Source organism: Apium graveolens, chromosome 6, assembly GCF_009905375.1.
Source record: "Apium graveolens cultivar Ventura chromosome 6, ASM990537v1, whole genome shotgun sequence".
Taxonomy (NCBI): Eukaryota; Viridiplantae; Streptophyta; class Magnoliopsida; order Apiales; family Apiaceae; genus Apium; species Apium graveolens.
Window position 1 is genome coordinate 257,573,351 of NC_133652.1, and position 17,312 is coordinate 257,590,662.

A 17,312-nucleotide genomic window follows, 5' to 3' on the forward strand; every position below is an offset into this window, starting at 1 on the left:
GGGTTAGCAAATATGCAAATTGGGTTAGCAAATATCATGTGTGCCAGACAGTAAAAGCGGAACATCAAAGGCCAATTGGATTATTACAGCCCCTAGAGATTTCCCAGTGGAAGTGGCAAGAGATTGCAATGGATTTTGTGGTGGGATTTTCAAAGACGAGAGCTAATCACAACGCTATTTGGGTAATCATTGATAGATTGACAAAGTCAACACATTTCCTCCCAATCAATAAAAGCTATTCTTTGGAAAAGCTAGTTAAGTTATATTTGGATGAGATAGTGACCAAACATAGAGTTCCGGTGTCCATTGTATCAGATCGAGACCCGAGATTCAATTCAAGGTTCTGGACCAAGTTTTAAGAATTTTTAGGAACCAAACTGAATATGAGTACTGTCTATCATCCCCCAGACGGACGGTCAAAGTGAGAGAACAATCCAGACCATAGAAGATATGTTAAGAGTTTGTGCTTTGGATTTTAAGGGAAATTGGGACAAACACTTACCTTTAATTGAATTCTCGTACAACAACAGCTATCATGCCAGTATTGGAATGCCGCCTTACGAAGACTTGTATGGACGCAAGTGTAGATCACCATTGTATTGGGATGTAGTAGAAGAGAAGAAGATGTTAGGTCCTGAACTGGTTCAGCAAACCAAAGATGCGGTGGCATTGATTCGTAAAAGGTTAGAAGCAGCCCAGGATAGACAGCGGAAGAATACAGATTTGTATCGAAAAGATATGAACTTCGAGGTAGGGTCACTGGTATTGCTAAAAGTATCACCTTGGAAAGGATTAGTGTGATTTGGTCAGAAAGGTAAGCTTAGCCCCAGATTTATAGGACCATTTGAGGTTTTAAAGAAAATAGGGAAAGTCACTTACGAGATAGCGTTGTCGCCGCAGTTGCAGCATGTCCATAATGTATTCTATGTATCTATGTTGAAGCCATATATTCCTGGTTCGAATCAAGTTATAGAGTATGAACCAATTAAGCTTCAGTTAGATTTGTCCTATGTGGAGCAGCCAATCCAAAATTTAGATCGTAAAGAGCGAGTCCTTGAAAATAAGTCAATCCCCATAGTGAAAGTACTTTGGAGAAATCCTCAAGTAGAAGAGTCTACTTGGGATTAAAGTCATACATGCTTGATAAATATCCTCAATTGTTTAGTTAAGTCAGATTCTGGGGACAGAATCTTTTTAAGGGGGGAAGGATATAGCGACTTGTATATTTTGTATTATTTTAAAAGTGTAATTATTGAATAATTATTTATATAAGATATGTGTATTAGTTTTGACATCTATGTGTTGTTTATTAATAATTATGTGTGATTTATTGGTGTATAGGATTGAATTGTGTAATTAATTATTGAGGTGTATTGTTTCGTTTCGCATTTAAAAGTGATTTTATTGCAGTTTTATTATCATAAATATTTGGATTACCTCTAAAATTATTTTTATTATTTTATAATTTCAATAAATATTTTTGGAATTTTATAAAATTGAGAAATCAATATTTCATTAATTATTTATCTTTAAATGATTTTCTGATTTTATTTATTTGTAAAATCAGTATTTAATTCTAGAATTCTTCAAAAATTACGAAACTCATATTTTATGAAGTTTATAATATTTTGAGAATTTTAAAATTATTTCTGAAATTTTTGGGATTAATTTCACCCGCGCATTGATTCGTTTAATCGCTAAATGCGGGTATAAGTTGCGCTCCAAAATTTGTTTAAAAATTTATGAAATTTGTGTTTTATTAGTTTCAAGATATTTATAAAATTTTAAGATTATTTTGGTACATATTTGATTAAAATTTACTCGCATATCGTACCCTTAAAATAAACTAAAACGAATCGAGATGGGCTTGTAATCAGTCGAAAAACTACACGTGTACTATTAATTGGACACGTGCCGTGTCCTTGGCTTAACAGAAGTGAGTCACCTCTGTGTTTTGGGGAAACAGAAAGCATCAATCTCTCCTCCTCACTCTTTCTCGATTCAATCTCTCTCTGCTCTCATCTTTGCAATCTCTTTCTCTCTCTCTCTCTCAATCTATTCTCTCATTTCTTACAATTTTTCCCCGTTGTTCTTTTTTTTTTCTATTCGCTGCTCCTCCATGTTACCTCTGTTTGCCGATTGTGTTCCGGTAACTATTTCCGGCCATTTTTGTTTTGGTTACCAGTCGATTCATTCTTGTTGTTGTTTATGTATATACATGTGTGATTGTATATATATGTGTGTGTTGGGTGTGTTTCATTCTGTGTGTGTGTGTAAGTTGTGTGTGTGTGTATGTTCGTGTATGTTGCGCTGATGCGCGTGAGTGTGTGCGTGGGGTGGGGGGCTGTTGCTTCCCTTGCTTCGGCTGTTTTGCTGTTGAGTGTAGTCTGTGGTTGGTTGATTTAGTGATGTTATGAATTGATATTATATTTTCAGCAGGAAATATTTGATTTTTATTCGTGATATTAAATTATTTTGCGTGCGGGAAATGTTACAATAATCGGTGGAATTTTCGTGTTGGAACCCGAATAAGCGGGTGCCCCAAAAATTTTATCGCCGTCTGCGATGAATTTCCACAAGCGGACGGTGGACGGTGATTATTGTTATCTGAGTCCTAAATTTATAAAATAAATAAAATGGTTCATATGATTGGTTTCGTACGTAAATAGTTGTATAATTGTGAAAATTGTATTGTGACGTGAATTATGAATTATTGGGATTGACGTCGATGATGTTTCGACGGGTAGGCTTATAAACAGAAGAGTCACTGTCAAAATTTTTCTAAAATTTATTTTAAAATACGAGAAATGTACTTTACAATATAAAGTGTTTTACCCTTATATGAATACTGATTACATGATTATGTGTATATACATAATACGAGTCGGGTTATCGGATTGGGTTGTTAGGTTTGAGGATATCAAGCATGTCGGTATAACTAATTAGGTTATTCTATTACTGTAGATCCCCGTCGAGTTTCGCAAGAGCCAAAGTCAGCGTAAAAGCTACCTAGGGTTCTGTAAAGTGTTGCAAAGCAAGTGCCCTGACCATTCTTTTATGGTTCAGTACATATGGATAAACTGCTATTTTATTCTCGTAGAGGAACAGAAAAGTTTTAAGTTACGTATCCCCTGTAGTTATAAATAATTGTTTTAAACTTATTTTGGGGAAAAGTAACTTCGAAAGGTACCTATCTCAAATAAAAGTGATTTGTGAACCAGTTTTGTGTGTGCTGTTAAATGAATGGTTTTAAAATGAGATAGGTACAAGTGTTTTGAAAACAGGATAAAATGACCAGATTTGGGATACATGGGGGCCAGAGTGGCTTAGTGAGGTTGCGTAAGAGGCTAACTCGGTTGCGTGCATTACATAACCGATTAGTCTAGTAGGTCAGAGACCTAGCTGGTCTCTCAGTTCCGGAACAGGTTTATGGGATGGCAGTTGGAGTCGTCTGGTGTAGATAGCCTGATCAGCTGTCTTCACATATCCGTTACGTATTTGATTTGGCTTTGAGATTTCCGTAAGGGAATAAGTGATTGATACAGTTGAATAACAAATATGAATAGCATGCTAAAATTGGACTTTGGTACTTACACAGCACACAACCACGTTGTTTTATTATGAGCATGTTAGTCAGAGATATCCAGCTTCTTTTATTTATTGTTGTTCGAAATGAGTTACAAATTACATATTTCTTGTTAATTTATAGTTTTGTTCCTATAAATGTTTACTTTACTATTTTTATCTTGATATTCATATGTTGGTACTGCTGAGCGATTATGTGCTCACCCTTACAACCTGTTATATATATATCGCAGATTCCTAGAAGACCTGTCTAACCTTGGCAGAATCGAGTCTTAGCCTCTTCAGGAATTGGCTCCTCTGAGGTAGTTTGTATCAGACCATGTGCGGTCTGATGAGTTGTTGAATAAGTTTAGTGAGTTAGGTTTTAATAAATGGTTTGTAATAATGAGTAACTTGAATTATACTTGAACCTGGATCGGATCTTTGTTTGGGGTCGTGTTAGTATATTAATAATAATCTTGTAGTTTATATTGTGGTTTGTTGTGATTAGTGACGTCAACTCCTGACCCCGGGGTGGAGGCCGTCACATGGAGCAAACCACCACAAAACTGGGTGAAAATTAATCTTGATGCATCAATTTTTCAAGAGATCAAATATAGTGGATTTAGAAGTATAATAAAAGATGAACATGGTATACTTTTAGGGAAGAAGCCAAATTCAGTGGATTGGGATTGGAGAATATATACTATAATACAAGGCAGAAGCCAAGCCATGGGCCTCAAAGAAGCACTTGTATGAACCAAAGAGAAAGGATTTCAGGGATAAATCTTGAGAGATCATTTTTTCATATAATGATTAGAGACTTTATTGATTATTTAAAGCACTTTAATCAGGTGCAAGTTGAATTTGTTATGAGATATGTGGTATCGCTCATTTGTTAGTTAGAGCAACATATTGTATATCAGATATTCAAGAAGTCAGTGGGTTAAGTTGTTCCTGATTTCATGTAGGGTGCATGGTTGTAAAAATCAGAAAATGGTACTAATCGGTGGAGATACCGATTAGGGATTAATCGGTAAATCGGGGATTAATCGGAGCACTAATCGGGTATATATTTAATATTAATTTTAATTTTTTAGAACATTAAATATATTCTCAAAAATTGAAAAAAAAAAGATTTAAGGATATTTTTTTATGAAATAGGTTCGGAGAAAACGGCCCATAGCAATTTCCAAACTTGAAAGTACTAGTCTCAACTTCTCAAGTAGTAGTTTATTACAGTACTATTTTGCATCTTCAACTCCCACCACCACACCCACCTAAGTCCTAACCCCACCGTCTCAGACTCTCAAATATCTTCGATTTCTCTATCAGTTTCATTTGGTTCACCTTCTTCTCTAGTTCTAAAACCTCTCTCATTCGTTCTCGTACAAACCATTCAATTATATTCTCAATTTGAGTTTGCATATTCATCTTGAATGGATTAAGAAGCAGATACATATACGAAAAGAGGTAGAGAGAGTATAAATACCAGGGGGAAATCATCATCGCATTAGACTGATGAAAGTATATGAAGTTATTTGACCCGATTTTTTCAGTTTTGACCCGATTTTTGCTCGATTCTGGAAAAAATATTTTTTCAACCGTTTTTGGGTTATTAGATCGCGAAATGGCCTTTTAGCGCTTAATCGGCCGATTAATCGGCAACATCGCCGATTTTTTGAACCATACCATTAATTTTGGACTCAATTTAATTAATGCAAATACGTTAAATTTCAAAGAAAAAGTGTAAACACGATTTTAGTAGAAAATATATATTTTTGGATATGATTATTTAGTATACAAAAGATATATTCGGATATGATTATTTAGTATAATTATTTAATAAAGTATACTAAAAGAATATTAATTAATTAAAATAATTGTGCTCGGCCGGGTTAAATATTATATTTCGATGTTAATGTTATTTTTGTGTCATATTATTTTCATGGCCAGAAGCACGGACACAAGTTAAATACACGAATATATACGGTAAGTAAAATAATCATCGAACAAAAGCACAAACTAGTGAAAAATAGTTTTGGGTTTTGCACGCACCCCCATGTGAGTGAATTTCTACTTCAGAAGGACATGGAAAATCATGGCATGTTTGCAAGTGTAAAGTGTGTTCATTATATTCTCCTGTTAAGATCTATTTTGTATTTATGTTCCTTCTTCTTAACTTTTTTTTTATAAATGCATGCTTAGAATGACTTAAGTGTATGTATTACCTGCCTGCCTATGATCTTTTTATGGTCCCTCCGTCACTCCCATTTGTTTACATTTGAGTTAGCTTAAGAAAAATGATAAAGTAGAAAAAGAAAGTTTAAAAAGTGAGTAAAATGGTAGGACAAATTAATATCATATGTATAAAGTTAGTATAATGAAGATAAATAGGAGATATAATTACTTTTTAAATTATTAAAATTTTACTGTTTTTGAATTTTTTTGAAATATAAACAATTAGAAGGAACATCATAATCACGATAGTGTAAACAAATGGGAGGGATAGAGGGGAGGGAGTAACATATATAGGAGTCGTTTTAACATTTATTTGTACTGGGGTGAGTTTTGTAGCATTTGATTGTTATTTGTTAGTTGTTATTGTATAACATTCTTTAATTTGTTGATTGAAAAAGTGGGTTAGTGAATTCTTGTATTCCTGTAATAAAACAAGTGTTAGGATAAAATATGATGCAATAATCATCTTTCTGGACCCATACCTCGTAATGGGAAATGTTTATTGTGACTTAATCCTTAATTTTAAAATCAGGTTCTCTGTTAAAATGATTAGAAGATTAATGATATGTGGCTAGTTGTTACAACTAAGGGTTTTATCGATAATCTACAACTACAGCTAATAAAACAAAACTTGCAGCAAAAGAAGGTTAAAGAAGAAAAAGCATATTCTCATTTCCAAAGATGATGTTCCACTTACAGCAATTTCCTATATATATGCAGACAACTACTAACAGTACTGATAAGACATTGACCCAGTACATAATAGACCATTGGATCAATAAAAAGCCCAACGGCTAGTTAATACTACCCAGCCCATTAACCTCTAGTCATAACATTACATACACGCTCTAAATCCAGTTTAAACTATTACCCAATGCCTTCAATTCATGAACTCTAATATGGTGATAACCACTCCTTAAGTCCAGTTTTGTGAACACAGCACTGCCCTTCAGCTCAGCCAAGAGTTCTTCAATAATTGGTATAGGAAATTGATTTTTTATGGTGATAACATTTAAGGCCCTGTAATCAACACATAATCTCCACGTTTTGTCTTTCTTTTTCACCGGGAGGACAGGAGAAGCATAGGGGGAGCTACTGTGTCTAATAATGCCTCATTCCAGCATTTCCTTCACAATTTTCTCTATCTCACTTTTCTACACATATGGGCATTTGTAAGGGTTTGAGTTTACTGGACTGCTATCAGTTTTGAGGGGTATTCTGTGGTCATGACTTCTCGGAGGTGGTAACCCCTTAGGTTCTGCAAAAACGTCCATATACTCATCCAGTAAACTTTTAATTTCTTGGGGTATGTCCTCTTGTGGTGGTTTTTCTGAGACAGCCATTACTTGGATCAGGAAATAATTATCTTCTTTGTTTATCCACTTCTTATTTTTCTTTTTTGAAACTACAGTTAAACTGCTAAGTGTTGCAGCTTGTACCAACTGTATTCTCTTTTTCTTCCAGTTTACATTGATGCGTCCTTGTTGAAAATCGAAAACTATAGGACTCACCAACTGCATCCAGTTCACTCCAAGTATAACATTGTAACCACCAATAGGCATTACCAACATGTCTGCTTTGAATTCTGCATCAGCCATTCTCCATTGGAACCTTTTTACTTGTCGATCACAACTCAACCTTGCCCCATTAGCCACAATGACACTTACTGGAGAACATGGTCTTGTACTTAACACAAGGCATTTAGCTGTGGATAGTGACACAACGTTGTGTGTTGAACCACTATCTATCAACATTCTCAGCTTATGTTTGCCCCTTTTCCCTTGAATGCTCAATGTATGCAGTCCCTCAATGCTTGAAAGAGCATGAATAGAGATTTCAGAATCTACAGAGACCTATTCACCCTCATTTTCAGTTTCTTCCCAAATGATGGCCGATTCCCCTGAATCAGCAACTCCTTTTTCTGGTTCATCTTCATCCTCAGTTGTTATCATGAAAAGCTGCTTATTTCTACAGTTATGTCCAGGGACATATTTTTCATCACAATGCACACAAAGTCCTTTATTCATTCTATCCCTGAAATCACTATATGATAACCTCCTTACAGCTTTATTATCTGGTTTACTGGCATGGCTTGCTTGATTCTTGAGTTTATCACCATAACTGTTGAAATCCCTCCTAGAAGATACCACTGTGCTCATGACAGGCTTAGCATTGACCTTAGACCTTTTTTCCATAGCTTCTATCACACATTCTTGAGCCTTGGCCTTGTCTCTTGCATATTTTAGTGAAGTTGGCTTATGCAGGTACAAGGTGCTAGAAATTTCCTCGTTTAACCCACTTAAGAAACTGTTGACGAAATACAATTCACTTAAGTTTGGGTTCTGCACTACAATATGCTTCTTCAGTTCTTCAAATTGTGTGATGTAATCATCTACCTTACCCTTCTGTATTAATTTGTTGAATTGGCCTTCTAGATTTTCATACCCTCCCCTGGTGAATCTGTGACATACTAACTTGGCAAAGTCAACCCATAACAACTCTTGATGTTCCAATTGTACAGATTGGTACCATGTGTCAGCCTCACCATCAAGGTGCAGGGAGGCATATACCACTTTCTTCCTGTTGTCTAGTGAAGGGTTCAACTGAAAGAATTTTTCACATTTTTAAATCCAACCTCTGGGGTCTTTCCCTTCAAACCGGGGAAAGTCAATTTTTGGGAATTTGTACGGGTTAAAATGTTGGTGATTTCCAACAAATTGATGTGGTGTGAACTGGGAATGTCCTTGTTGAAAGTGGGGTGGAGGGTGATGGATACATATTTTGAGGGTACAAAGGGGGAATATTTTGAGGTATAGGTTGGTCGAAAAACCCCTGTGGTGGAATAATGTGGTTCTGGTAATTTTGATGCACAGTGTGTTGGTGATGAGGTTGTGAATACGAATTAAAATTGAGAGGGGTTTGTTGCTGGTTCAAGGGTGTAGAATCAGCATTATAATGTAAGGAAGAGAGATACTGTTGTAAAAGTGGTGGTGAATTAGTGTTTACAACAGTTTGTGTGGGTGGAGGTAGATATTGACTCATGTGTAAATTAGGGTTTGGAAGGGTTTGTGGCCGTACCTTTGGGTTAGGAGGAAGTGATTGTTGGAACAGATTTGTAGTATCCAGTGGTAATGAGGCTCCTCCCTGGTGTGATGATCCACTCTTACCCATCAACTCCTCCAAGTTGTCATTGTATGCACCAAAATTTGTAGGGGTAGAAGGCACAAACCCAGGTGGGTACCCTGTATTCCTAGCAGCAGTTTGTTTCTGGGTTTGATTTGAAGAACCCATCTCTGTAGTTTCCAGTTGCTTTCATTTTACAGTATTTTTTAGCAGATCTAATATATCATTGAATTTCTTACTGTTATCCATCGTAGCACTATTGAGTTGTTGCATCAGAAGCCTTATCTCCTCTATAGAGTCATTTGTTCTCTGTTGTTCTTCCTCTAGAATTATCTGCATCTGCTCAAACTTGTTCTCTAAGGTACTGATGGAATTTTCATGTTTCTGTAGGTTGTTTTTCACTCCTTCAGCCATGGCCCAAGGTTGCTCTGATACCACTTTGTTACAACTAAGGGTTTTACCAATAATTTACAACTATAGCTAATAAAACAAAACTTGCAACAAAAGAAGGTTAAAGAAGAAAACGCATATTCTCATTTCCAAAGATGAAGTTTCACTTAAAGCAATTTCCTATATATAGGCAGACAACTACTAATGGTACTGATAAGACATTGGCCCAGTGCATACCAATGGATGAATAAAAAGCCCAATGACTAGCTAATACTACCCAACCCATTAACCTCCCGTCATAACATTACATACGCGCTCTAAATCCAGTTTAAACTATTAGCCAATGCCTCCAATTCATGACACTAGTTTTTGACATATTAATTCCTCATTCTTGTGATTGAAAAGATTCACTGATCTATGTGGCCCAGTAAAATAATTACTACTTTGAGGAGATGAGGATTAGGTTAGTATCTTGTTAGTTTCTTTTAAAGAAATTATTAGTACCAATTTTATTTAATTTGTGATTTGTACAGTGCTTTCTGAAATTTTTTTATGTGTATCAATAACTTGCTTGTCTTTGTAGTTGTGTATAAACCTGTGATTCATACGCTTATGACCACACACTAGGGTCTACTATCTTAAGTTGTGCGCAAATATTGATACTAAAAGAGGCGAAATGACGAAGAAGAAGAAGAAGAAGAATAAGAGATGAAATGATACTTTGTTGCACATTGTTTAAATGCATGAGTTGTAACTTGTAAGTCGCAACTTTTTTTGTTAACATTTTACGCCCCATTGCGAACCCCAACTGGTTCTGTTTGATCTAGAATTGTCATGTTCGATTGTTACTTATTATTATTATTATTATTATGTCAATGAGTATATATATGAAAACCATTACAAACTTGCCTTCTATTCTTTTTTAGACTTAATATCTATCCTTTGAAGGCAATCTAATCACCATTTGTGCATATACTAATTGGTTTAAATATCTCTACCCTTGTTTAGATTTTAGGGAATTGATCTGTAAAAAATAGGAAACTTAAATATTGGGAAGATAAATTTAAGGCTAGGAACGGTATTAACACATGCCTGTCTTTCCAGAATAAGCAGGGATAATCCCATAACATCAGACTGCAGCTTGCAACTGTGGTTTGATGCTAAGATTTTCACTGGATACAATGCTACAATAACATCAATTTTCACCTTAGTTCATATGTGTAAGCATTAGTTTCGAGGACAAATGTTCTATAACTGCATGGAAGCTTACAAGCTACAGAGAAGTAAAGCGGCATAGTTAATGAATTTCCACCAAATGAAAACTTGCACAATAACTTTTTTTAATTTAAAACATTATACATATGAAAGGAAACAGATTTATTATGTGCTGTGTTGTTTATATTCGTAAAGGAATAACATGCAAGTCCATCTGTGGAATACATTTATATTCCAACATCACCACTGTGATCCTTGTAGCATTACGTAGAAGGATTATTGACATCCTCTCTTAATATGCTAGCATATAATTTCTATAGATCAGTGATTTGAAACCGCACACTAATTATTACTGAAAGTTCTAGCCTAAAAGTTCTCTACCTGTACCACAAGTGTTATGTGCTTGTTAAAATGCTGAATCCGCACTATAATTAGTACTATAATTGCTCACATACACATGGAGTGGGTGCTTGTAGGTGGAATGGAGCAATGGTTTTGAAACAATTGAGGAAATCTTTCAAAGATTTATCTACATGAAGAAGCAAAAGTGAACCAACAACAAGCTATGATGTATGCTTCTTCTCATCAGGTATATGGTGTGATAGCATGAATTTCATCATTTTTCGTTTAAAGCTTCCTTAATTAGAAGTGCCTTCATTTTGTAGTGGCAGGGAAGTTCAAACCCTGCTCTGGGCAACTGGTAAAACCATCTGGGGTTGGAGTTGCATGGAATGTTGCGTTGCTGCTCAACTATGGGAGGACGGGTGCCCTAATACAGTCAAATTCCAAAGGAAGCGAGAGTTGTAAGAAAGTAAGCATAAACTGCCCTTACGGTGTTAACTGTGAAAGTTAAGGTTTGTACACAATTTGCATTGATTAGTAAAACTAGAAATACCCAATTTTCATTTCTTGAAGTTGAGGTATACACCTTGTGCCAAGGCTAAAGTGAAGGTACCCACTATGAATCTTACTCAGAATTTAAATAAGTACTGTAATGGAAGTTGGAGCTAGTTAACTTGCTTTTCAAAAAATTTGTAAGGAGTAGGATTCACTGGATAACCAGAGAACCGTGAGTCCTTGAAACAATAAGTTCTCTATGGCTTCTATTTATTGGTGCACGATTCTCAGGTTCTAATTTGAAACATATGTATTGGTGTGACCACTTCCAGATGTTGTTTTGATTTCAGAACAAGAGCTACTTTGCAATTCAGTTGCTTTGCTTTCAGTTCTTATATCATTGTATTACTCGCCATCCAATTACGTAGGGATTATTATTGATGTCTAATTAGTAACTATAGATATACCTATGGTTTCAGGCTACTAATGTTGCAGTTCTCCGCAAATAGTCCAGTTAATATTCTACATTTTTAAGGAGTAAAGACTGAGGCGCGTAAAGAAAAATGAGTTGATTAGGTGAAGAATGTCCTTCAAAGCAGCTACTCGAGAACTTTGCATGATTTTTACGAAGTTGCAATTGTAAAGATGAGACAAATTAAAGGATTAAATATAATTTCATGTTTAAGATGGTAAAACTCTTTGTTCGATTGCAGCCATGCAATTGTGGGAAGTATTGTTAATGAGCCTAAATCCCACATCGCAACACAATTAGACTACAAGTGCATACTTAAATAAATCTCTTAAGCATTTAGATAATGACCTTACTTGAATAGGATCTGTTCCATAGGCTAGTACTTACTTATTCTTGATCTCTCCAACAAGAGAGGTGACCAAGTCTGGTGGATGGGTTATGGGTTATGGGTTGGTCATAATATATGCATGCTTGGTTTGTTGGACCACACTCAAGCCGTAGACAGACCCTATCCTTTTTTAGTTTTTAGTCTCCGCTGCAGCCTTATACATAGTAAAATATTGATTGCACGTCTAAATTGACTGTAAGAAATAATAGATTCTACGCCTTTTCTTGCTCTGTGAAACCTGCACAATCTTTGGTTTTTTATGGTTCTGGTGACACCTCATCTGAAATTTCGTATGTTTATTATCATGCATCAACGAACAACAATTCTATTGGGTTGTCTGACAGATTCTGCACTTTTTGTGCTGTGAATCTGCGAGTCTTATAGAAGATTTCTGATATATTATCATTTCAAATGTGATCATTCCGATATGCCAATGCAGTGTGAAATTTAACAGCATAGGTCTAGTCTGATAGATCATTCAACACTACATTAATGGAAAGGCTTCCATTTTTCAGGTCATCGGTGATCTCGTCTGATTAAATGTTATCACTCACCCCCACCCCTGGTAAAACCTTTTAACCCATCGAACCGTAGTACGCTAACTAGCTGTAACTTGGTTTATGTGAGCATAATTAAATTCGCCAATTGTAGGGGTGAAAAATTGTCTGTTCTGCTAATTTTTTGTTAATTTAGTAAATAGAATGTCTATTTTCACGACAAAGCTCTGATAGTCCTCTTTAACTTAAATTTCACCCCTACAAACAAATAAACTTATTAAATGTTAATATCAGTTGATAGTCTTTGTTGGGATCTCTGGAGACTTTACTGTGCCAGTGATATTTCCTTTTTTACTCAATTCAGTTTTTAATCTTGAAATTGAATGGTAGGGAGCCAATCAAAAGGAACCCCTCCAAAACTAGGTGTATGCCACTTTGAGCAACGAGTACACAGTATTTTTTGGTAAAAGGCAAAAAAATAGTTCGCTTTGTGCTCATCACATGGCTCCAGTTTTTGTACATACTTTTGATTATTATTATTGTTCTCTTCTCAATAGTAATCAACAAGGATCGAAATTTTTGCTATATGTTAAAAAAAAAATCCCAAAATTGTTAGAGAGCGGTAACAAAACATCTAAGGGTGAGACCAATTGTTTTGGCTTGTAGGGAGCCGATTTGTAATTTTATTTTTTATTTTATTTTTAACAATTCAACATCTAATTATTGTGAACATTACAAGTATAAACTACAAACAGAAAATAGGAAGAACTATGCACAATAATGTAAAGTTCTAGAAGCACAAATATAAGGAAACCCAAGTGCGTCCTGAAGAGACTCCACATTTTTTTACCTAAATATAATATTAGTATGAATTATTGACCTTTAGTGATTTAATGTGAGTTTATCTCCAACAATAATTCTCATCTTCCCTAAATATTCATTCTTTAGTCTTTATTGAGATTTTCATTACAAATATAAAATTCAATTGATAAAATGCTCTGTAGTACGCTTCTGACCATCCCTAAAATTAGTACATTATATATCTGCATGGTGAATCGTTGCCCGAGTAGCCTGTGGATTTGCTTAATTTTGTGAAAAAGCGGATCCAAGCTTGTTTGATTTGGCAATGTACGGATGATCATGATGGCATATCTCGTGACTTATAGAGCCCCACTTATGTGGTTCATATACTTCATGCTAAAGCTGTTTTGTAGAAATATGCTGGGGATCGGGACTGGTTTATCTATCTCATTGCTTCCGATAATTCCCTTGTTACTCAAGATGGTCATTGATGTTCAATTTCGTATTTAAAAATACGATCACGCTCTTTTGAGAATTAGTTGTGACTTAAAGGTTATTGTTTTAGATAGTCTTGATGTATTTTCAGATATATCACAAAACTTGAACTTTATATACCCCGCCACTTAGGACCCATTTGCACTTTTTAGAATAATCTAACACTTGAAAATACAACAGTAGCAATCATTGGAAGCAGGAGTTTTATATTTCGCGATTGAAAGAGGAAGTTATACATTTCGCTTCCACGCGTCTTGTTTTCTGTTTGTTTCTGATCCAATATCCATACTGTTGTTACCAAGACTCTTGATTGCTTACTAGAATTCCATGTTGGCGTATAAAAAAACTTCAGTATAGATGACACTAATTTATCGTATTCTGAGTGATTTCAAATGTGGATACAACCTTTACACACTATGTGTAGGATGTAGGAACTGTGGTCCGTTTCGGTGAATTCTAAAAGATAACTTTGCCAAAATTGACATACTCTATTGATGCCCAAACCTTTATGTTCTCAACAATTGTGTTGTTTTTGTAGTTGTAGTTTCATCATGTTGTGCGGTTGACACTTAGCAATTAGTCATATTCCAAGTTAGTTATGCAGTGCTAAATACTCCCTCCATTTCATATTATGTGTCAAGTTTTGACCAATCAACGGTTAAATTATTTTAATTTTGATCGTAAATTACGTATAAATTATAATTAAATAATTTTTAAAACTAGTATCATTAGAAAATATATCTAAATTCTCTTTCACATATATTTTTTATTTTTTAAAAATAATACATAAATTTCACCATATTAATCATAACAAAACAAGACACATAATGAGGGAATATTAATTTTACTGCCTTATAGATTTAGATTTAATATACTCAAACACCCTCAAATGTCTTTGAATAGGGTTAAATTGCTGCAGTTATTCTTCTATCTGTTTTATAGTCCTTGATATGGACATTAATTGATATGATTAAATTCTGATCTACTCAACAGTCATCATCAAAATTTAAAAATGTTTTGGTGGGGGGAGCCAAGCCAAAACAGTAGTGCAACACTTAATCGCGAAGCCCCAACAGCAAACTATTGTAACAGATTTTCCCCTTAAAAAATAAATTAAATATCATGTAAACTAATAATCCACATATATAAAAACAGATATTACACTTGATCTTAGACAAAAGGCCGAAAAATGTGTGACTTAAATAAAAGCCCCACTCTGTATTTATACGCAACTTTTATCAGTTATTGCACAATTGTTTCGATGGGGGACAGAAACAAGGAAACAATTTATTCAAAAAGCACTCACTTTTTCCCACTCCACAAGTCATGAAACAACCATCAAAAATATACATCCTTCTTTTACAACTGGATCATACATTGAACTATTTTTTGTGTAATTTTCTTTTTACGGAATAACTCTGTTGCCCTTTGCAAAAGTTAAGTAATTGACAACAACAAAAAACTTGATCATAGAATAGAGGTCTAATTTTCAATTGAAATCATCAGTGAAATATGCCCAATTCTTTGCTTTCATTTGCCTCGACACAAGTTATACATGTAACTTGGCCAAAAAGAAGTTAAGCATGTATTCTAAATCAGATAGGACTACCAGGAAGAAGACTAGTCTTCGATCCGGCTCCAGCTATTATTGTACATTCGTTTGATTATTCTTGTTGTCTTCACACATTAAGAGCTACGACCATTGTTGGTTAAACGCCAATGAACTCACCCATAGATATGCTGATTGGAAAACACCAGTACAAGTGTTCCTCGGACTAGTGGTGGCCAGTTGGGCGGTCCGGGCGGTTCGGGCCGGGCCGCCGCCGGGCTCGGTTCACTGATCCCAGGCACTGAACCGGCACTGTCAGGTAACGAATCGGGCTCGGGCCGGGTTTGAACCATGAAAAGGAGAACCGGATTCGACTCGCGAGTCTTCACTGAGCTCGTGAGCTGGGGGGTTTGCGATTCAAAGTTCGGCGGTTCAGGAATTACACAATAATTAAAAAGAAGTGAGATTTATATGGTGTTGGCCCGCAAATAATAAATATATATTCTAACTACTGTCCTCTCTAATTTATTTATTCAATCTATTGTGCTCATGTATTAAATGCTTCTTCTTCCTCTTGTTGTTATTGTAGTTATCAATGTTTATTAATCCCCCACTTGCTAGGCTCCACCCTACTATAATCTACTTTATCACTTGAGAAACTAAAAAATGCAGGCTACAAATATGACTAGGCTGCAAAGGACGTAGAAAAAAAGATCTTAAACCGTGGACCGTGCTGGGCTGTGCGGGCTGGTCCGGGCTCGGGTTGAACTTTTTTGAATCGTATTCGGCTCGTTGTACTGTAACGAATCGTGCGGGTTTCGAACCGGCCCGCTTCGGGCCGAATTAATCGGGCTTCCGTGCGAGCCGGTCCCGAACGGGCGGTTCGAACCCGCACGACTGGCCAGCTCTACTTGGGACTGAGTAGCATGCAAGGAATGATGGGTTAATATTGTTGTATAATTAGTGCTTCTGTTTTATACTTTGACCTTAATTTTCAATTAGCCATGTTTACATGTTTAGTTTTGACGCGATGTAATGCTGGAGATAACTGAGTCTATCGAAAATAATGAGCCTAAAGTAGAAGCTGCAACTGATTTAAGAGGAGGGAAGAAGAACTAGTGATATTGTTTATTATAAGGCTAGTGTTGACGGAGGAATTTGGTAACAATAAAATTTGAGGTTCGTAGCCGGAATCAAGATCTACGATGGTGGTTTTTTGCCAGAAAAGTGAGCGGAGTGTGGTGGTTGTGATGAATTGGGGGTTGAGATTGCTTGGGGTTGGTGGTGGTTCCTTATGGCTCTCGCTTCCGACCCCTTACAATTTGCCTATGTATCCCTATTTATAGGGAATCAAGCCAACGTAGTTCTTGGGGAATAAGAAACCTAATGGGCTTAGATCTCTTATCCCGAGGCGCAATGGGAAACCCACTGGAAACCGTCTTCTACTAGCTTTAGGAATGTCCACCGATGAGGCCCAACCACAAAGGCCCAAAGCTCGTCCGCGGCTTCGAGACTTCACGGATAAGGCATCTCCCTGGCCAAGGATAACCCTCCGCTACCAGCTGTTTCTCTAGTCCGTGGGTGCAGGTATAGTCGTGGTTCACCCCAAATGTTGGACGCATCATTGTCCCCCGATAAGAAGCCCCTACCAGATTGCAGGATAAGTGATCCCAAGCTTTTGGGTGCAAAGTGCAGGATACTCCGAAGTCTCCCAACGAGGACACCCGTTGACTACAGAGT

The 17,312-nt window shown here is 36.0% G+C and overlaps 1 protein-coding gene, 1 non-coding gene and 1 pseudogene across 2 annotated transcripts; all 3 read right to left on the reverse strand.

Annotated features, from left to right (window-relative positions):
• Positions 1–6,959: 6,959 nt before the first annotated feature.
• LOC141665930 (uncharacterized) lies at positions 6,960–7,559 on the reverse strand. The gene has a single exon (XM_074471918.1). The coding sequence runs from the start codon at positions 7,557–7,559 to the stop codon at positions 6,960–6,962; it is 600 nt and encodes a 199-aa protein (XP_074328019.1).
• Positions 7,560–13,117: 5,558 nt separating this feature from the next.
• Positions 13,118–13,234, reverse strand: LOC141669359 (U5 spliceosomal RNA). The gene has a single exon (XR_012553645.1). It is a non-coding gene; the product is annotated as a U5 spliceosomal RNA (small nuclear RNA).
• Positions 13,235–15,043: 1,809 nt separating this feature from the next.
• On the reverse strand, positions 15,044–15,218 carry LOC141670004 (U2 spliceosomal RNA; annotated as a pseudogene).
• Between the last annotated feature and the right edge of the window lie 2,094 nt (positions 15,219–17,312).